Source organism: Sapajus apella, unplaced genomic scaffold (assembly GCF_009761245.1).
Source record: "Sapajus apella isolate SASKATOON/1434 unplaced genomic scaffold, GSC_monkey_1.0 scaffold4, whole genome shotgun sequence".
In the NCBI taxonomy this organism is placed as follows: domain Eukaryota; kingdom Metazoa; phylum Chordata; class Mammalia; order Primates; family Cebidae; genus Sapajus; species Sapajus apella.
The window spans coordinates 37066475-37089237 of NW_022436944.1; the positions used below are offsets into that span (position 1 = coordinate 37066475).

Sequence of the window (22763 nt, forward strand, 5' to 3'; positions counted from 1 at the left end):
TCCAGCCTGGGTAACAAGAACGAAACTCCGTCTCAAAAAAAAAAAAAAAAAAAAAAAAAAAAAATTAGTCTTCTTTGTGTCCAATGCAGAGTGAACAAAGCATCCTGAAGAGAAAAGGAACTAGTGACATCATCACAGGGCTCACTACCCTCTTGAATGAATTCTTGTATCATACGTACCTTACCTGGGTTGAATTTAAAATACTTGGCTTAATTTCTTATCAGGATTCCCCAGTCAGACCCAGATCCCCTTAACCTCCACATAAATCATAAGTCTATCCCATTTGACTTGGGACTGATCAGCATGCTGACTGGGTTAACAGCTCAGCTGTCTCCCTTTTTCTTCAAATGGGGCTTCACTGAGCTTCGGTTGAAGTTCAGTTGTAAAGAAAGCAACTTGAATTTCCCTAGGGAAGGTGTGTTTGGGTGTGTGTGTCCTTTATTTAAATAAAGCATTTCATTTCTAAATGAATTCCTGGCATGTCAGTCTTGATAGTGTTTCTTAGGAGTCACTTGACTAATTTTGGCAGCCCATCTGGAAATGTGGTTTTGTTAGAAGGAGGATGTGTGATAATAGCAAGTGTGATAATAACAAGAGTTAGCAGTCTTGTGTGTTAATAGTTTGCCTTTGAATTTAGAGCTAGAAAACAAGATGCTGATTGCAATAATTTGCGTTTGTAAAGCAATTTACTGCAGTCTTTGCACATGTTCGATGATACACATTAAATGCATTTTGCCTGTTTTAGGGGGTGGACAACATATTTACCCTTCAAAAATGGTTTAGCAGTCATTATATTGAAAAGTGGAAACTTTAATTGTAATGATCTGTTCTTCCATATTTCCTTTCTGTGCAAGTGTTTGTGTCATGTGCACAGCACTGTCTCTGTGCCTTCAACCCTGAGTCCTGCCAAGACTCAGACCCAGCCTCCTGGTTAGGAAAAGTCTGTGCATTGGTTATTGTGCTGCCACCGTGGTGTGCCTGCAAGTGTAATGCACTCGCAAACTTCAGTTACCTGATTAGAAAATGTCCTCGTTCCCTAGTGATAGTTGTAGAATAGAGTCCTGTGATTCTCAAGATGAAATGATTTGGGGTTGGTGTTATGTATACTATCCCAATGAATGGATTTTGGTCATTTCACTGAATTTAGGCCTGAGTTTAATATGTGCCTGTCAGACCTTCAGAGGTCAGACCTGGTGGGAAAGGATCACTGACTGGTTAGTGGTGATGCTTTTCCTCCCAGGTGTTGATCAGCATTCATTCCAGGCCCCTGGGCCCTCCTCTTTCAACAGATTGCACCCTTACCATTGATTTATGGTTCTAGGGGTTGTGAGTTCCTTTTGATATGTGACCTTATGGGTACAGAATGGCCATTTTGCTTGGGTTGGTAGTGTCTGTCCCTTCCGTGCTGTTACTAGCATGGCTTTGCGCTCTAGGTTCTCTCTCAGGTCATCAGCTTGGTAGTAACCGCCATGTAGCACTTTGGAGAAGAGGGCAAGGATTAGGGAGAGGAGTGAGGATGAGGCTGCCAGGCAGTTTGTGTAGTTAGGATTGTCAGACTAGAGAGCTGTTAGAAATCAAGGAGAGGGTTACTGTTGGGCTTATCTTTGGGATAAGAGATTGGGCCATGATTCCACATCTCTGATTTTTTGACCGGTGGCTTCCTCTGACACCTACCAAACTCTGAGAATGAGGTTCCAGGCCCAACTGTAACTAAATCAATGAATGTTGTCTGTGACTAGCTGGAGCTTTAGCCACAGATCCCCGTGTAGACACCTTCAGCATAGATGAGATACGGGCCTGAAGGGGCTCTTTTTTGCACTACACTGTGTTCTTCCTGGGCCCTGCAGAGAGGATGGGTTCCTAACCTGTAGCAGGAAACCAGCTCCAGAGCTCTAGCAATCCATTCCTGAGAGAAAGGTCAAAGACAGAAGCCACCTCAAAACATTTCACACATGAGCAGGGCTAACCTTGGTTCATCTTACTAGTAGACCTGCCACTTGCCAGCTCCTTAGTGAGTCCTGCCCTTCATCAGAATTCCTCCTCCCTGGGGGTGGAAAGATTGGCACTCACTCTTGGGTCTGAAGCATGCTCACACAGTGTGCAGCTGCCCTGAGTTTTTAGATTCACATTTGGCTGTGGCACTCACTGCCTGCCTCCAACAATGGTTGCGCCACTGTGGGTAGCAGTGTATTGTCGCCCAGTGCCCTGAAGACTGCTCAGCTCACATGCTTGCTTTCTACCAGCCAGCTCTGTGATGTGGGCAGTTTCCTTATTTGTCTGGGCTTCAGTTCTCATATCTTCAAAGAGGGAGCAATAGACTATGTTTTGGGATATTTAAAGTGTTTAGCGTAATGCCTAATGTTAACTTTGATTTTAGCTTTTGTTATTGCTAGTATTTCATTCAGTCAGTTAGATCTTATGTACTGATAAGGCCCAGGGGTCATATTCCAGTTCTTATCTCCTTGCTCAGTTTCCCTGCACTTTAACTGTTGATTGGAAGGGCAGCAGGCCAAGTAGGAGTGGGGGCTCATCGCCACGATGTCATCACTGATGCCCCAGTCAGTACTCAGTCCACACTTGGCTGACTAGAGCATGCCTCCTGAGGAGAAGTAAGGCCAGAGCATTTTCACAGAGTGGAAGGAATTCCTGGTCCTAGTGTGTCTGACTTTCTACCAGATAACATAAGTTTTGATGCCAGAAAGCAACTTTGAGCCCTACTGAGAGAAAGAGGACACCAGGAAGAAACATTAGAAGAGCAAGATTAGAGAAACAAGACTTGACCTCTGCCCTTGAGCAGGGCTGCCATACTGCAGCTAGGTAACCTCCTTACCACCTCCACGACCATGTGTGGCAGCCCTGACTCTCAGAGGACTGCAAGTACACAGCACTGTATTCCTTGACATCTTTTTTCAAACTGTGTCCTTCCCCGTTGCCTATCTGGTGAGCATTGTATGTCTTTTAAGACTGTTTAAAAGGCATCTCTTCTGTGAAGTCTTTCTTAATTCCTCTACTCCTGGTAGAATCGATTCCTTCCTCTGCTATGCTAAGCAGATTTTATCATTGCCCATTTAATTGTATGTATTTGTTAATTTTCCTTCTCTTAGACTGGATTCATTGAGGGCAGGAACTAAGACATATGTGCATCTTTGTACCTCCAACAAGTACCACAGTGCCTGTATATGGTAGGTGGGTACTCTCTTTGGTGTTTGCATTAAGTGAGTGAGCGAGGGGCTCTCGGAAACTGTAAGCAAGGACTAAAGGGTTCTGGGATCTCATAGTATAGCTGCTGTGTGCTTGGCACTGGGCTCCCTTTGTGGGCAGGACCCAGCTGCCTAGTGTGTCGTAGTTGGATGTGGACATCCACTGCTTCACTGCACACTTAGGCTCCTTCTGCATACACTCATTTATTGGGTATATAGTAAGGGCTTTAACTCATGGGTCCAAGAGTGCTCATCCTGCAAAGGACATTTTTAAAGGTGAATGTTTAAAGTGTAGTTCTTTCTTGGACAGATGTTTTATGAAATATGTATTGTGCATATTTTCTTAAATCCATTCAGATGAAGTTTTTATATAATTTAAATTTTTCTGTTTTTTTTTTTTTTTTTTTTTTTTTAATGAAGGAGTCCTTTCTCCAAAGTTACTAGACAAGAAGAAGGTTCCCTTTCATTCAACTGAAAGAATGGTCTTCATCAACATTGAGCAGCAGAGGGCACTGTAGTTCAGGAGATGAAGCAGCAAAAGTAGCTCATTAATGTATTTATTTTGTAAACATGGAAATAATGGAGATTTTATATAGCTGCTCTGTGACGACATATAGCAACTGTGTTAACAAGTGCTAATGATAGTCTTTTAAATTTTTATCTTGTCTGAGGTGAAACGAAAGTTAAAGTATTCATGGAAAAAAGTCAAGTGAAAATAGGTTAACATTGACTAAAGACCTTTCTGGGAGCGCTTCCAATCCAGAACTGGTTTTTAAAGACCACAATAAATGACTGGAAATGTAAGGCCATAGATTGAAGGAGGATTTTTTTTTTTTAAGGTCATAGAGCAAATCAGACATCTTGTGCTTTTCTTTTAAGCCTATATGTGACTAGGCAACTGGGGAATGACGGGATTTTTTGTTCGATGATGGCTGTGAAACACCTAGATTGGATGTTTATGTTTCCCAGGTATGGGGATGAGAATTTTTTGTAGTTTTATGTCCTAATACATTTTTCTTGGTATGTGACTAGGTTTATTGCTAGAATCCTCACCAAAAAACGGTTTCTGTGGCATAGAATGATTGAAAGCTTGAAACCCAGGAGCTCTAGACTACAGGATGTGGTTAGAAGAAAAGAAGGAAACACGAGACTTGCATAACTCAGAGGCTGTATCAGCCTATTAAGTTTGCCAAATGCTAGTGGGAGAGTTTTTGTTACTTTTCTTGCCCCTTTTTCATGCTTTTTAAAACTTGAAAAAACTGTTAGATTGAGATATATTCATATAAAATTCAAACATTTAAAGTGTGCAATTCAGAGATTTTAGTACATTAAGAGAGTTGTGCGACACAATCACATTTAGAACATTTTTATCATCTCAGAAAGAAACTTTGTAAGATTATTCATTCCCCATCCTCCTGCCCAGCTTAGATGACCACTAATCTATTTTGTCTCTATGGATTCGTCTATTATGGACATTTTATATCAGTGGAATCATATAATACACCGTGTGGTCTTTTTGTGATTGGCTTCTTTCACTTAACATGATTTCAGGGTTCATCTATGTTGTAGCCTATATCAGTACTTCATTCCATTGTTTGAATATACCACATTGTGTTTATATCTTCATCAGCTGATGGACACTTAGATTGTTTTCCACTTTGGAGCTATTGTGAATAATGCTGCCATGAACATTCATCTACAAGTTTTTGAGTGGACATATAGTTTCACTTATCTTGGGTCTAAAACCTGGGTGTGTAATTGTTGGGTCATAGGCTGTTTAACATTTTCAGGTACTACTAAATTGTTTTCTAGAGGGGCTGTGCCATTTTACATTCACACCAGCAATGTGTAAGTGTTCCAGTTTCTCCAGACTTCTGTAACACTATTTGTCTCTTTGAGTCTAGCCATCCAGGTGGATATGAAGTGGTAGCTCATTATGATTTTTGACTTACATTGCCCTAATGACTGTTGTTGTTGAACATCTCTTCATGTGCTTATTAGCCATTTATATATCTTCTTTGAAGAAATGTTAATGAAGAGTGTTTTGCGCATTTTTTATGTGGTTGTCTCTTTATTACTGAGTTGTAAGAGTTCTTTTTGTAATCTGGATACAAGTACCTTAATATTAATAGATATATTATTTAAAAATATTTTTTCCCATTCTGTAGATTGTCTTCTAAACTTTCTTTCTTTTTGTTTTTTTGAGACGGAGTCTCATTCTGTTGCCCAGGCTGGAGAGCAGTGGTGCAATCTTGGCTCACTGCTACCTCTGCCTCCCAGGTTCTAGCAATTCTCCCACCTCAGCCTCCCGAGTAACTGGGACTACAGGTGCGTGTGCCATCATGCCCAGCTAAGTTCTGTATTTTTAGTAGAGGCGGGGTTTTACCATTTTGGCCAAACTGGTCTCAAACTCCTGACCTCAGGTAATCCGCCCATCTCGGCCTCCCAAAGTGCTAGGATTTGTACAGGCATGAGCCACTGCTCCCTTTCTTGATGATAACATTTGTAGCACAAAGTTTTTAATATTGATGAAATCTAGTTTCTCTATTTTTTTTCTCTGAACCTTTTAGGTTTGGGTTCATATCTAAGAAGTCATTTCCATGAAGTTTTACTCCTGCGTTTTCTTGTAAGAGTTTATAATTTTAGCTCTTACATTTAAGTCTCTGCTCCATTTTGACTTAATTTCTGTATATGTTGTGAGATAGGGGTCCAAATTCATTCTTTTGTTATGTGGTTTTTCAGTTCTCTTAGCACCACTGTTGAGTAGACTGTTCTTTTGCCATTTAATTGGCTTGGCACCCTTGTTAAAAATCAATTCACCGTGAATTTAAGGCTTTATTTCTGGACATTCCATTCTTTTCCATTGATCTACATGTCTGTCCTTATGTCAGTACAACAGTGTCTTCATTACTGTAACTTTCTAGTAACTTTTGAAATCAGAAGGTGTGAGTCCTGCAAATGTATACTTCTTTTTCAGGATTGTTTTAATGATTCTGGGTTCCTCAAATTTCCATAAAATTTTATGATCAACTTGTCAGTCTCTACAGTGAAACCACCTGTAGTTTTAGTAGGTATTGCATTGAATCTGTGGATTAATTTGAGGAGTATAGTCCTCTTAGCAATATTAAGTCTTCCATGTCATGAACTTGGGATCTGCTTCTATTTACTTAGATCTTCAATTTTTTTTTCCAGTGGTGGTTTGTAGTTTTTGTTGTGTAAGTCTTACACTTATTTTGTTAAATTTATTCCCAATTATTTTATTCTTTTTTATGCTATTGTAAGTGTAATTGGTTTTCTAAATTTCATATTTGGATTGTTCATTGCTAGTGTATAGAAATACAGTTGATTTTTGTCTGTTGATCTTGTATCCTGCAAACTTATTAGAAATTATTAGTTCTAATATCTTTTTAGTGAATACTTTAGTATTTTCTGTATATGACAGCATACCATCTGCAGCTTCTACCTCTGCAATCTGAATGCCCTTTATTTTCTTGTTTACTTATCTTGGCTAGAACCTTTAGTACAGTGTTGAGTTGGAGTGGTAAAAGTAGACATCCTTGTCTTATTTATCTTAGAGGGAAACTTTCAGCCTTTCACCATTAAGTAGGATGTTGGCTGTTGTGAATCCTTTTTATTTCATTTTCTTGTTTACTTACCTTGGCTAGAACCTCTAGTACAATGTTGAGTTGGAGTGGTGATAGTAGACGTCCTTGTTTCTCTTAGTGGGGAAACTTTCAGTCTTTCACCATTTAAGTAGCATGTTATCTGTGGGTCTTTTGTAGATGCCCTTTATCAGGTTGAGAAAGTTCCCCAGTGTTCCAAATCTGTTATTTTTGTTATGAAAAAGTGTCAGATTTTGTCAAGTCTTTTCTTCCTCTATTGAGATGATTATGTTAGTTTTGTCATTTAGTCTATTGAATGGTGTATTATATTGATTTATTTTCAGATGTTAAACCAATCCTGTATTCCTGGAATTTTTCTATCTATATTCAGAAGGGATATTGGTCTGTAGTTTTCTGTCGATGTCTTTGTCTGGCTTTGGTATGAGGGTAATACTGGCCTCATAAAATTAGTTGGGAAGTGTTCTTTTCTGTTTTTGGAAGATATTTTGGAGGATTGGTATTAATTTTTAGTACTTACCAGGATGTCATTTGGACCTGAGCCTGCCTTTTGTTTGTTTGTTTATGTTTTTGAGATGGGGTTTCGCTCTTGTTGCCCAGGCTACAGTACAATGGTGCAATCTAAGCTCACTGCAACTTAACGTCTCCCGGGTTCAAGTGATTCTTCTGCCTCAGCCTCCCATATAGCTGGGATTACAGGCATGCACCCCCATACTTGGCTAATATTTGTTTTTTTTTTTTTTTTAGTAGAGATGGGGTTTTGCCATGTTGGTCAGGCTGGTCTCGAACTCCTGATCTCAGATGATCCACCTACCTTGGCCTCCCAAAGTGCTGGGACGGGCATGATCCACCATGCCTGGCCTGGACCTGAGCTTTTCTTTGTGGGAGGTTTTAAAATTATTAACTCAGTCCTTTAACTTGTTATGAGTATGCTCAGATTTTCTTTCTTCTTAAGTCAGATTTGGTAGTTTATGTCATTTTAAGAATGTGTTCATTTCATGTAAGTTAGCTAATTTTTTTGGCATACAGTTGTTCATGGAATTATTTTATAATTCTTTTTCTTTCTGTAAGCTTTTTGATGATGTCTCCTCTTTTCTTGATTTTAGTAATTTTTCTTTTTTTCATAGTCTAGCAAAGGTTTGCCAATTTTGTTTAACTTACCAATTTTTAAAATTGCTTAAACAATAATCATTTATTTGGCTTTCCTTTTAGGGTTGATTTCTTTATTCCAGGAGTCTCTGTGGTTGGTGGGTTTTCAATATGCTCCAGTCCCAGACTGCTAGAACAAGAGAGAATGATAGAATTGGCAGTGAAATATACGAACCACCCGCCTGCCCTCTGGGTTCACAATAAGGTAAGCAAACTGCCTGTTTAAAATCGATGATCTGGGAAATCTCTGGCACCCACAAAATTTGTGTTAAGGTCATTTGATTCACCTAAGAAACTGGGCTTGAGTAAAAGGATACATGCCCACAAAGAGCATCTAAGAAAGATCAAAGAAACTGAGGCATTAAGTATGAGTCAGAGACTTTGGAACCTGGAAATATTTTCTGGGTCACCAAACAGTATTCAGTTGAATACTGCTTTAGAATTAAAATATTTTATATTTTATGCAAGTTATAAAAAATTGGCTCTCTGTGTCATGTAAATGGTAAATCTATAAATCAGATTATTTTGTCCTAACCGTCCTAAATAAAGAGAATTAAATTATTATTCTGTCATTTGGAGGGGAGACTGTCTGATTACATAGTACTGCTTCTTCCCAGAGATGAGCACAGCTAAATCCACGGTGCCATTGCCTCTCCATTTCGGTCTCTGGAAAGCTCTTCACTTGGGATTCTGAGAGAGAATCCAATTTAACTGCTGTTAATAACTCATACTTTACCACAGGGCTTAACACAATCCTACAGAAGCTGCCTGTCATTACCTACTAGAACTCTGGTAACAAAGAATGCGCTCAGAACAGATCAGTTACATGTTGTCTTAGTTTTTGACCCTTCTATCCTTTTCACTTTTTGCCTTTTCTATCCTTCTGCTTTTCCTTTTGCTTCCACTTCATTACTAGAGTGTCTTCTATATTTACCAACGACCTCTATCCCATCCCAGGCATTTTCTTACTTTCTTTACCAAAAGCACATATCAGTACAAATATGGCTTCAAAAGCAGCATTTTATTGTTTCCTGGAAATCATTGGGAATCAACAAAGGAAAAAGAAAACAAAAACTCTATTTTCAGCAAAACTTGGAAACACACTCTAGTATATTTTTAAAGGTTGCAGAAAATTACTGTGTTTCTGTAGGAGCCACATGGAAATAAGTAGAGGAGAGAGGCCAAGAGTAGCAAATCTCATAGAGCACCAACAAAAATACATGAGGGAGTGAGGTGGAACTTACAGCTATTGCCTGCAAAAGGGGGTATGGAAACACAGTTGAGTTTTGTGCCTGCAGAAGTCCCACCTGGACGCAGCAAGGTTCAGTTAGGAGAGAAGGCACACGAAAAATGACACAGACAAACCATGTTTGTAGGAACTAAATATGTTCTGTAGTGGCTGAAGGGAACTTTTATGTTGGAAAAACCAGCTAGCTTAGAGGATACTCTCTGGCCCGTCCCCCAGTATAGAACCCTCTTACAAATAGTTGGTCCAAAAAAAAAGCACAGTTCATTTTAGTCTCATGAAAGAAATCAGAGAAGACATAAGTAAATAGAGAGATGTACTGTGTTCATAGATTGGAAAACTCAACGTAGTACAGAAGTCAGTTCTCCTTAAATTGATATGTAGATGTAACATAACACTAATCAAAATCTCAACAGGATTTTTTTATAAATATGGACAAAGTGATTTTAAAATTTATATGGAACAAAAAAGGACCTAGGATAGCTAAAACAATTTTGGAAAAGAAGAATAAAGTGAGAAGAATCCCATTAGTCAAATTTAAGATTAAACTACAGCATTCAAAACAGTATGGTATTGGTGAAAGGAGAAACACATCAAATAATATAACAGAATAAAGAGTTCAGAAATAGAATGACACCTATACAGTCATTTTATTTTTGACAGAGTTTCTAGATTCATTGGAAAAGTTGAACGGCGAAAGGATAGCCTTTTCAACAAATAGTTCTGGAACCATTTTGCATCTGTATGCAAAAAACAAAGCCTTCAACCTAAACCTCATACTTTATATTCAGAATTAACTCAAAATGGGTTGTAGATCTAAGTATAAAACATGGTACTGTAAAAGTTCTAGAAGAAAACAGAAGATATTTGGAACTTGAGAGTAGGTAAAAAGTTCTTAAACACAGTGCCACAAGCAAGATCCGTCAGAGAAAAGGTTGATGATAGGAAATGGTCAGAATTAAAACTTCTTCTACAAAAGACATTTAACACAACTGAAAAACAAGCTATAGAGTGGGAGAAAATATTTACAAATAAAATATCTAACACAGGACTTGAATCTAGAATATATAAAGAAATCTCAAGAGTCAGCAAAACACAAGTAACATTTTTTTTTAAATGGGCAAAGGATTGAATAGACACTTCACTAAAAAAGGATATCCTTATTTTCATTGCAAATAAGCAATGAAAAGGTGTTCAAACATCATTAACCCTGAAGGAAATGTAAATTAAAACCCTGTGTGGTGGAATACCACTACAGACCTAGTCCAGTGTCTAAAATTAAAAATATTGACAATATCAAGCGTTGGCAAGGATGTGGGGCAACTGAAACTCTCATATATTGCTTATATTGCTAGTGGGAATGCACAATAGTACGGCCAATCTGGAAAGCATATTAGCAGTTTTGTATAAAGTTAAACATACACTTAGCATATGACCCAGCAATACCACTTCTGAGTGCCTTAGAGAAATGAAGGCTATGCTCACATAAAAGCATAACATGAATATTTGTAGCAGTTCTCATAATTATTAAAAACTGTTAGAAACAACCCAGATGTCCCTCAGCAGATGAATGGATAACCTGTGATAGATTCATACAAGGGACTGCTATTAAAGGGATGAATTATTGATGCACACAGCCTTGTGAGCAAATCTCAGAGGCATTCTGTTGAGTACAAGACGACAGTCCCAAAAGGTTACATACAGTATAATCCCATTTTTTTCACATTCTGGAAGACAGATACAAGATATGAAACAAATCAGTGGTTGACTGGGGTTGGGGTGACTGGAAAGGCAGGAGCATAAAGGGATATAGCACAGGGGAATATTTTCAGGGGGTGATGGAACTAGTCTGTGTTTTGATTTTGATGGTTGATACCCAGATCTATATGTGTGTTAAAATTCATATAACCATATACCAAAAGAAAAAGATGTCTGTTAAGGGAATTTTAAAAATAATTTTTAAAAAATCTGCAGGAGCAACAAAATATATTCTTGTGGTTTACACGTCAAGTTGTGTCTGTCCAGGATAACCCTCAGATGCCTGTGTGGGCATTTCCGTTGTAAATATATGCTGTCACATTTTTACCCTGCAGCCTCCTGAGTCTCTCTTTCAGTGTGGCCTCAGCTGCCCCATTCCTTTTTGGATTCTCTGTGGATTTTCCACTCATTACTGTCTCTAGGCTGCTCCTAGAGGTGCTAAAATACGTTGCTGGGGTGAGATCAACAAGGTGTCCACATGCCTCTTGCTCAGAGTTGAAATAAGCATAGCCATCCCAGCTCCTAGTGCCATGAACATCTCCCCATCTTCCCTATTATCCTTAGCCTCCCATGCGACCTGGCCTGGTCCTGGTCCACAGCATCCTGCTTGGTTTCATGCCTCATTGGCATTTCAGTGAAGGAACTTATTCTTACAGGCTGTAGAAAATCTCAAAGTGGTGTTGCCTGAATGTACATCCTAATTGTAGTGCCTGCTCTAGTCTGCCCAGTGGGAGTTGCAAACAGCCTTTATGAAGTCAGATTTTTCTTGGACCCTATTTTCAGGTGGCTATTTTCCTCCTGAGGATTTGTCTTATTAAGCCATTAGAGTGGACAGTGGAGGCACGTGAATGTCTGGGTGGCAGCAGGCTGCACCATTGAGATATGGAATAAAGTGCCATAAATGTCTTCCTTTTTTAAAAAATCTGCTTTGGCTCAAGCTCTTGGCAGGATAAAGGGTTCTAGACAGCTATTGTGTGCTTAGCTCCAGTTGCTGTGGAAAGGTTGTTTATTTCACAAGTAGAAAATCTATACCAAAATTAGATACATTGCTGTGTAATTGAAGGTAATGTCCTTTTACTTACATATTATAGTGTACAGTACATTGAGTCTTGTGTTCATGTTACCCTGGCAGTTTTTATTGATCAAAAAGACAAAGGTGGCTTTTGATTCTTTCCAGATGCTAGCAAATTGGAAAATAGATCTACTGAAGATTATTTTGTCATTAAGAATAAGACAGGCTTCTTGAGTATTATCTTTCCCTGGGGCACATTTTCTTGCCAACTTTAGAGTTGAAAATACCCCAGTTTCTAAAAACAATAACTTAGAGGCTCTCTTTTGTTGTCATTACTAAGCATGCCAAAGATGGCCATTGGAGAAAATTATTTCAGTCCCTTTCACTCTGATTCTTATAGATAAAGAGAAAACTGCACAGGCAAGCAAGAGAGGGAGGGAAGGAGGATATAAGAGATGAAATTCATTGTCATCATTAGGCAGAGCCTCTTGTATCTTAAATTCTATTTTTGAGACTTGAAAGAATATTTTAAAGCACCTTGGTAGCCACTGTAGCAGTTCCTAGATTTTAGTTATTCCTAACTGAATGCTCCCTTGCTGCTAATTTCTTTTGTCAAAAATGAAAACCCACTTATCACCATTCATGTAAAAATCTTCTGCATATTTAAAATAGGTAGGTTCAGACATTTTTTTCCCCTGAGAGAAAGGGTATCCATTCATTTAACAGTTCTTTACCAAAAAGGACATGTTTTGTGAATTCAAATAATTTTCATTTTTCTTAGATATTCTCTAAGTTTAACTCATCTTTAAATTGTAGAGCCCATATTAAATTCATGTCCAAAAAGCACTTACTGCTCACCTGCCATGCAAGGTGCCATGGTGTGAATGCTAAGGGTTTGGTTCTCAAAAGCATGCGATATGTTATTACTTCTTCGGAGGGCATTCATTTATTTGATTTATGCTGGGAACATGTAATGGGAGAAACCTATGCTCTTAATATAAATTTCTTAATTCCTGGAGTCTGTTTTTTAGTGACAGGGAAGAAGGAAGCTGCCATCGCCAGCACTTTTTCTTTTGTGACAGCTGCAATGACGAAAATACCTTCTTATATAGAGCCAGATACTAGTGAGCTTCTCCCCATGTGAGTCAGTTGATGTTCACACCAACCCTGTGAGGTGGGCAGTGCAAGTGCTGGTACCCATTTTCTAGGGGTGGCAGCCGAGGCTCAGAGAATTTAAAGGATTTACTGGATTTCATAGGGGCCATGATTAAAATTCAGTCTTTTTACTCCTAGATCAGTGTTCCCCCCCCCAACCAAGGGGTTACCAACTCTGTCAGATCCAATGCCCCTTTCTAGAACTATCCTGAAATTAAAAAAAAAAAAGTCCTAGTTAATGTAATGTACCCATAGATTTTTTTTTAAATAACATAATTCTCTAACTGTAATACAAAGGAGAAGAATAAGAAAGTGATTCATAGTCAAAGAATATGTATTTTAACATGTACATGGCTAGGCAGATCTAACTGGAAAACAGAATAAAGTAGTCGGATGGCTGTTCCTGGACATAGGATCACTGTCTACAGATGTAGTGATAAAGGTGTGTTGTGTGGGCGACACATGTCACTGGAATGTGGTTTTCCAGAACAGTGAACATGCTTGGTAAAGTTCTGAACACAACAAAGTGCAATTTACATTGTGACTACTGAGTTTATTTGTAAAAATGAGTTAGGGTCTAGTTTCAGATCATTGTAAATCAGTTTTTACCTGTAAGAATGTCTTTTGGACCATTCGGAAGTCATTGTACAGGGCAGTCGTGTGCATTGTAGATAATGGTGTGCTGACAAACCAGCTATCTAAATTAAAAAAGCCCTGAGTTGTATCATTTGCTGATTTCTATATTGTAAATACTCCCACAATGGCTGATTTCAAACTACCAGTAGAAACTTTCTTACAAAATTCCTGTACATTTGACCACCAGCTTAGTAGGAGCCAATTCTGGGAAACCACTAACTTTGTAGGATCTCTAGCGTCTCTGACCCTGCCCTCTAAATGCCAGTTGGAGTGCCCAAATCATGGTGACGATAAAAAATGTCATCACAAGTTTCCCAAACACCTTCATCAGAAGCAGTAGCACCCCCACTGAGAAACCAGTACATTCAACTCTAATGGCATTGTGGGCATAAGTGACCTCACCAAATGGTAGCCGCTTTATCTAGATAGATGTATGTGATACTCCATAGTCTGAAGCCTCTGGCTGCCTGTTCTTGTTTCTCTAGGGAGAAGGGAACAACACTGAATGGTACTGCAGGGCTGGTCTAAGCCTGTAGAGCTGATCTGGCTGTGTCCTACTGAGGCTCAAGAGGGAGCCCCAGTGCTCACATTTTTCAGCCTTGATGAACCCGGGCAGGCAGTATAGTGACATTTGCCACATCCTGTTTCTCTCAGCTTTGGTCAGAACACAGAAGTACAACTCAGATAAAGGAGACCCATACTTCAGAGCTGTCCCCTGCCTTTGAGTCCATTGCCTCTTTCCTCAATCCAACTCATCACCTTAGAAGTTAACAAATGGTAAAATCAGTGAAGCACATCTCCTTTTCTCAATATTGGAATGGCTGTTCAGTATGGATTACGAAGGTGGATTAGCTTATGGCCTATAAAATGAGCAAGTAGAATCAATTCACAGGGCCTCGGGAAAATTGGGAGCAAGCTATAAAAATAATCCTAGATACTGATAATACAGGAGGTAGATCCAGTTTTATTAAAGTAGAACATTTGGTTTAAGACCTGTGCTACAAAAGGCTAAAGGATCTTTTCTTTCCTGCCTTAGTGTACACTCGACTCTGAAGTGGCTGTGAGAGTGGGTGGAGAGTTCTTCTTTGACCCTCAGCCTGCGGAAGCCTCTAGAAACCTTGTGTTGATTGCAGGAGGAGTCGGAATTAACCCTCTGCTTTCCATCCTGCGGCATGCAGCACATCTCCTCAGAGAGCAGGCAAACAAAGGACATGGATATGAGATAGGATCAATAAAACTATTCTACAGTGCAAAAAATACCAGTGAACTCCTGTTTAAGGTAAAGGAGGAATAGCTTGCTATAAGCAGAGTTGTGTATTAATTGTTCACAGAAGTTTTTTTCTCTAGGTTCTGTTTTCTCTGCAAAGGTTCAAACAAAAGGCTTGGCAAGGTTTAATTATGCTCAAACGAGAACTAACCAACACACCTTACCCAAGACAAGTAAAACTACCAGTTAAGCGACAGCAAAGGGTGGGTTTAGGTGGGATGGAATCTGGAGGTTAGATGAACAGAAAAGTCACAAGGGTCCTGAGATCCCAGTCAGGAGACCTACAGTGGACTGATGTATCACAGGAGTAGGTAAGACTTACACAGTGTGGACCCAGCTGGGTAAATGAAACCCTCAGTTGCATCTGTTTAAACTAAGTGCATTTGATGGAGAAAGCTTTCACTGGGGATTGCTTTGCAGCTGCAGGAATGAACAAAAGAACAGAAACAGTTAAAAGACACAACTGTGGTCAGTGAAACTGCTGCTTAATTGCCAATGCTTGAGAAAAAGGAAAAAGAAAAAACTCCCGGAGAGTTGGTAATATGCTTGTTAGCATATTCAGATTTCAATTAAAGCCAAATAGCCCTCTGTAGTCTGAATGCTCTGGCCTGCTAGGCTGCAGACAATATCTCTCTAAGTAGAGAGCAGGAGTGGCAGACGTGTGCAGAATGGGAGTTGAGGTTCAGCGTCAATGGTTGTGCACATCTGTTTTGATTTTTTTAAAATTGTAGTGTGACCAAATATGTTTGACATTCCAGAAAAATATCCTTGATTTAGTAAATGAATTTCCTGAGAAGATTACATGCAGTTTGCATGTCACAAAACAGACTACACAAATCAGTGCAGAACTCAAGCCGTACATCACAGGTGAGTCCCCTAAAGATATTTTGACTATCTCTGTGCAATTATTTGATGAACACACCAGTTTGTTGAGCATAGATGCCTTATTGTTGGAAGTTGCTGGCTGGGAATGTCACTATCTGGGGAATTGAGATGATTCATCATGGAAAAATAAAGAGACATTTAGTTGGATTTACTCATTATATGCAGGTTTCCTATTGCCTATGTTAAAAGTGTATTTTTCACACTTTTTAAGAGGCCTTTGCATCATTACTATAGTATACCTATGAAGAATTTATATTCCAGATTTGGCTGAATTGATTCCATTTGCCATTAATGGTCATTTAAACAACTCATGATTTCCTCTGAAAGGATTTTTATATAACATTTACTTCCTTCGCTGTAGGCAGTTTTGTCTCTCTATCACAGACAGGTAAGCTAGCTGGCCCTTTCTGCAGAGTGCATTACGATGAGCTTCCCACTTTGCTTGCTTAGGTTTAGGAAGCCTGGAGACACACTCTGCTTAGGTCTGGCCCCAGATGTCAACACGAGCCATCCTGCGAATGGCTTAAGAAGAGCCTCACCGAGCTTGAGTTACAGCAAATAAACACTGTGGCTGAATTGTGGTTAGTCCTTCCTCATCTGCCAGTACAACCATGTCTGGCTTAATTTGGTGTTTATTCTGGTTTTTTTGGTAGAAGGAAGAATAACAGAGAAGGAGATAAGAGATCACATTTCAAAAGAGACTTTGTTCTATATTTGTGGCCCACCTCCAATGACAGACTTTTTCTCCAAGCAACTGGAAAACCACCATGTACCTAAAGAACACATTTACTTTGAGAAGTGGTGGTAGGAGACAGATAAAGACAGAAGACAAAGAGGTGAGATCTCAGATCTCCTGTCCTTTGTGGCATGATTCATTTTTTTTTTTTTTTTTAATCTCTACTTGAGTTGTCTTATTTTTTAAGGCTATAAATGTAGTGACCAGCTGGATAATAATTAAGCCAGCTGACAGACTTAAATGATAAACTTTTTGCAGAGACCTCACTGATAAAGCTATTTTTTACTATACTGATTTTCTTTTATTAACAATGATTTAATTGTCTCATGATATACCATGATTGGTCAATACAGATTTTTCTTTCGTCTTTAGGTAAGAAAGTGATACATACTTACGTTTAATCATAGGAAAATGTGATTTTTGAGTGTAAAATGTGGGCTAGCTTTAAATTATTTGACAGCCATCTATATATCTTATGTTTAATAAAATTATAATTTAAATACATTCTTAATAATTTTACTTTGAAAATTCTTTTTCGTGAATGCCTTTGTTTACTTACCATGGTCTACAGTCTTACTTGAACCATCAATGTTAAGTTTGGACATGGAAATTGTTAGGAAAACTGCTTTAGGGAGTTAAATATCCAGGATATTTGCTTTTTTGTTAATGAATATCCTAAGTGTGTATCCTGGCTAATTGTTAGTTTCTTCTCAAATGAAACCCTTTCTGTCTTGGCTGTCTGCCTTAACGCTGTAGGAGGCAGCTTCTTGCTTGCGACAAAGGCGTTGGTGATGTGTTCCGTGTTGAATCTGCCTTCGGTGCTTGGGCTGGCTGGCTATGGAAGTGTGCTTAGCATTGTTTAGGGGGTAGAGAGCTGTTTCTAAATCTTGGTTTTGTACTTTTTATTTCACTCATTTGTCAGAGTTGTTCTTGGTACCTGCAGGTCCTTAACAAATATTTGTTGAACGATTGAAAGAAACCAACTAATGTTCTAACTCCTTGCTAAGTCTGAGATTGGAAGGCAGTTCCCCAGAGTAGATAGAAAGAATGGTGGAGACTTATCCCAAAGCTGCTCTGATGAAACTGCTAGAAAGCAGATTGTAGTTCTTTGTTTAGAGTTTTAAAAATCTAAAAGAAATCCTGACTGAAGCCAGGCCATTCCTTTTAGGACAAGTAGTCTTGGGCCCAAGGTTGCCTGCATGGAGCCCACAGAAGGGCGAAGGGAGCCTGGGAAGGACAGGGGGGTGCTGGAGACCTAGGAGCTCCAGTTGAGATTCTGTTCTGGAGCTGATGAGAGAAGACTTTCTTAGCTTTGTTGTGGCAGGCCTCCCAGGGACTTCTGGGCTTTAACACATATAATTCATCTGGGCTTTAACACATATGATTCATGGGGCCTGAAGATGACTGTAGCTTCTGCCCAGTTTTGAGTTTTGTCAGGTTTTAAGCAGAGATCATTTGTCAACTATTTTGATCCCACATTTGAAAATTTGGGAAGGAAGGGAGGAGCCATTGACCTGATGGGCGTATCATAATCCATTCAAGGAAATGGTCCTCAGTATCTCAGAGGTGAAGGGAGTATGTGAAGCTCTGGGCCACTACAAGGAGCCCTGACTTACTGATTGGCCCCAAAGTGCCCAGGCTGAGGGCATAGGAGCCTGATGAGATGCAGGGATGCGGGACTGTCAAGGGGCACTTCCACCAACTGGTGGAGGCAGTCTGTGGGGGAGGAGACCTAAAGGTATGGAGAAAGTGCCTAACCCAGGCCTCTCTGCATCAAGAGTGGAGGTGCAAGGTGAGCATCTCAATGCTTCATGGGATGGGAGGATAGGAAGGTGTTGCCCATTGCCTCTGTTCAACCAGCACCATGGCTAACTGCGTGCCTGCTGTTGTCAGACAGCAAGGGTCACCTGTCCTGGAGATCCCAGCTCTGCCTGCCCCCCTGCTGCTGACTCAGTGTCGGCAGATTGCTGAGATGGGCCACTTTGCCTTTGCCTGGAGTGTTCATCCTTTCAGTGCCATCATTCTGGTGCTAAGTGTTGAACAGCACTTTCTGGTCTGGCCAACAATGTCCTGTTGCTCTTGCCTGTGGGATCTGTCCAGATCTTTTTGGTACTTAAATTGAGCTAACTACAGCCAGAGTGGCTTGGAATTCATAGTGTGGTGGCTTAGAGTATGGGCTTGAAAGCTCTTGAGCCAGATGCCTGGGTTCAAATCTCACCTATACTACTTAACTAGGTAGATGACCTTGAGCAAATCACTTAACTGCTCTATGCCTCGTTTAAAATTACTTACAACTACATGTAAAAGGGAGATGATACTGCTACCTACCTATGTACCTACCTGATAGGGCTGTTATGGGGATTGAAGGTGATCATACATGGAAAGTGCTTTGCAGAACACTGCATGAGTGTGTTGTCATTATTAATTTGCTATTCCTTGTCCTATTCAGAAAGGATTTCAAGAGGCTGGATGCCTTAAATGTGGTCCACTAACTTGAAACCTTCATGTGGGTGTGCATCTGTTTTGTTTACTGCTGTGCCAGGCACAAAATAGATACTTCATAAATATTTGTTATATAGGTGAAAGGGCCTGCTCAGGGTTGATGAGCTGGATTAAAGGGACTTCTTAAGGATCCTCTGGTTCTATGAGGTTGAAATAATGTTTCTTCTTTTGACATGAGACCCTTTCATGGCCTACTCAAGAGACTAGGTTAGTCTGATATTTGTATCTTTCTCAAATTTTATTATTTTTTCAAACATATGACAAAAGTAGAGATAGTAAAATGACTTCTCCTGCATCCAGCACCCAGCTTCCATGACTATCAGTATTCTGTTGTTTTTGCCAGCCCTCAGCTGCCTTGTGGTGGTGGTGTTGGTGTGTTTTCAAGCAAAGCCTAGCAATTGTATCGTGTCACCTGTAAATTCTTCAGTATTTATCTCTAACAGCTACATCACCTTAGCACAACCACAATGTCATCATCATACCTAACACAAGTGACAGTGATTACTTAATATCATCTAAGACCCCTTCTATGTTTTGTTTCCTCATAGCCTCAAAAGTCCGAATATTGCATTTGGTTAATGTCTTTTAAGTTTATTTTAATCAATGGCACACTCCCTACACCCGCTATGCATATGTATGGACACTTTCTCCCCCATGATTCATTTGTTAAAGAAACTGACTCATTTGTTCTGTAGGCTTTCCCACATTTTGAACCTGGCCTACTGTATCCTCGGGGTATTGCTTGATTCTCTCTCCTCTCTATTTCATGTAAACTGGCAATTAGATCTAGAACTCGTTTATATTCAGATTCAAGATTTTTTTTGCAAGCCTATATTGTAAAGTGATGTACATCCTACTGTATCATACAAGGCATATAATGTCTGTCCCACTTTTAATGCTGTTAAGATGGATCAGTGGTTTCAGCGTTTGTCAGCCTGATTCATCCAATGTAATGGTCTTCATCAAACTTTCACCTAATTGTTTTAGCAGCCCGTTGATCGTTGCTAATAGCTATTTTTTCATTAAGGATTGATTATCTATTTGTGTTATTCTTCCATATAGAACTTTCCTTCATCAGCTTTGATTCCCTGAAATGAGTCTGTAAAGAAAAGGCAGGATCAATGCTTGATTTCTTTCCTTTTATTTATCATTTAGCAATACTATGAGTTGGTGCCTTAAAGTATCATTCTAAATGCATGGCTTTTTATACATTTTGTTGTTTTCATCCATTGAAGTCATTTTTTTTTTTTTTTTTGATGTTTAGCTGGTTTTAGGTCGCCCCCGCTGTGTCACAGTGGTTCACATTAAGTCATGATGGTTGATGAGGTTTGGAACTCTTAATAGGTGCAAAAAGTGCTCTAATAGAGTGTGGTGTTAAGGAGCCTCATGAATACAGTGTTTCATAGAGGATGGATTGGCTAGCTGTGTCATGCTGCTGTTAGGACAGGAAAGATGAGTTCTGATGAGAGATCATTGAGTAGCCATTGATTTGGCAACTGGATGGTCATTGGTGATCTTTAAGATGTATGGTGGGAGAGAAAACACTGAAGTAGGTTTAGGAGCAATTCAGAAGAAAGAAATTATAATGAATATACGTAATAAAGATTTACTATAAAGAGAAGAAAAAAGATGGAATGGTAGCTGAAAAGTGAAGTAGGGTCAAGAGAACATTTATTGTACTCATGGAGTTGTTTTATTTTTTAAACTTTTGCTTTGAAATAATTTTAGATTTACAGAAGAGTTGCAAAGACAGGGTTCCTCTGTATCCTTCATCCAGCATCCCCAGATGTTTAATGTAACTATGGTATATTTATCAAAACTAGGAAATCAACAGTACAGCTAAGTTGGTACAGTAGTGTTAGCTAAGGCACAGTTTCATTTTTTAATATGAGTGAAATAACAGCCTGATTGTATGAGAAACCAGGAAAGAGTCATTCAGTGGAACTCTGTTAGGGAAGTGACACCTTTTTCTAGAGGATGATGTATTAACTGTCATTTATTGAGCATATACTGTGTGCAGTCACTGAGCTAGACATTGAAGATAGGGAAGCATAAGACACAGGTTATCTTAGGAGCAAGTTAAATACTTTGGGAAACCATTTTTTTTTTTTTTTAATACATTGAGAACATTTCAACAAAATTGAAAGTGAATGCTCAGGGGGAAAATGTTTTTTTGCACCTATCACTGAAAGAGAACTATAGCAAATGGATGACTGGGTGAGTCAAAGTAGTGATGGATCCTAGGGGCCCAGGGGTAGGGGAGTGGGAAAGGCTGCACCCATGCTCTGGAGACTCGGGAGGATTGTTATACTGGACTTACAGCACAAACACATGCATGCATGCAGTGATTGTCAAATGATCTAAGATCATGTCTCTCTTACTGAGAATTTTTGTTTTCTTTCTGAATGGAAAATAGCAGTTTCTTTCATTCCTGGTTATTGCAGATGATCTGATAATTTAACCTGAGAGCTGTTATTATTTCATTTTATTTCATAACCCAAAAGAAGTATATTGTACTCAGAGAAAACAGTGAGATGTCTGGTTTTTAATATTACTCTTTCTTAACATACAATAAGCTATCAATCAGTTTGGTGATGACATGTAGATATCTCCTAACCCGCCATAAAATCAAGGCATGTATTTTAAAATGTTTTGTGCTCAGGAATCCAAACCTTTATAGTTGTTGAGCAGCCATCTTGATCTGGTCTGTTTTGAATTCTTAAAACTTGCAGGAGCTCATCAGCCTAACCTGGCCCATTCCAGCTCATCCCCATATCCCATTTTGCTATATTTGAGCATAACAAAATTTTCTCTCCTCCTTTTTTAAAATTAATTATCTAATAAATATGACCACAGATATTAAAGTATATAGATTAAAATGCTGAAGTTCTCTTCTTCCCATCCTATTCCCTTGCCTTGAAGGAACCTCTGTATAAAGAACTTGCTGGGTATCCTTGTAGACATTTTATGGTATATTAACCTTGTATACATACACAAGTATGTGTACTTGCAGATCTCATTCTTTTACTACACTTCAGATTCTTGGTATATACCATAATGTACTTAACCATTTTTCCATGATGGACATTAGATTGTTCGCAGTTTTTGGCTATTATAAGAAATATAGCAGTAAACTTGTTTGTATAATTTATCTGCACATACTCCTGTAAAAGTACTAGAAGTGCCATATCTGAATAAAAAATCGACTAGTATTGCCAAGTTACTCTGTAAAATGCCGCATCAGTTAATGGTCTAATGGGGTATGAAAGTGCCCATTTCTGGCCAACATTAGATAGTCTTAGTCTTTAAGTATTTTTTTCCCCTAATCAGTTAGATAAAAGGTGATTTTTAAAAAATAATTTTCTGATTGTTTCATAGCATTTTTTTTTCCCTAAGGTATTTTAGCCATCCTCATTTGTTTTTCTGAATGGTATATTACTGTTTTATATCCATTTTGATGTCTTACTGATTGATAACCCTAAAATTGGAAAGATACAGAGATTAGTATGGCCACAGCGCAAGGATGACATGCAAATTCATGAAGTCTTTCATATTAAAAAAAAAAAATAGAATGAGTGTCAATCCTTTGTTATACAT

The 22763-nt window shown here is 38.9% G+C and overlaps 1 protein-coding gene and 1 non-coding gene across 9 annotated transcripts in view; both read left to right on the forward strand.

Moving 5' to 3' along the window:
* Window positions 1–22763, forward strand: part of OXNAD1 (oxidoreductase NAD binding domain containing 1) — a 79740-nt gene that overhangs the window by 37141 nt on the left and 19836 nt on the right. For 4 of the 8 annotated variants that reach the window (XM_032267260.1, XM_032267251.1, XM_032267281.1 and 1 more), the window contains 4 exons: window positions 8033–8174; window positions 14813–15055; window positions 15802–15910; window positions 16582–22035. In XM_032267260.1, coding sequence (XP_032123151.1) covers window positions 8033–8174; window positions 14813–15055; window positions 15802–15910; window positions 16582–16736 — 649 coding nt within the window. In that variant the 3' untranslated portion in view covers window positions 16737–22035. Of the gene's footprint in view, window positions 1–8032; window positions 8175–14812; window positions 15056–15143; window positions 15911–16581; window positions 22386–22763 lie in introns of those variants that run through there. The other 4 variants (XM_032267274.1, XM_032267268.1, XM_032267253.1 and 1 more) reach the window with 3 other exon arrangements.
* Window positions 22621–22724, forward strand: LOC116544826. Its single transcript, XR_004266054.1, has one exon. It is a non-coding gene; the product is annotated as a U6 spliceosomal RNA (small nuclear RNA).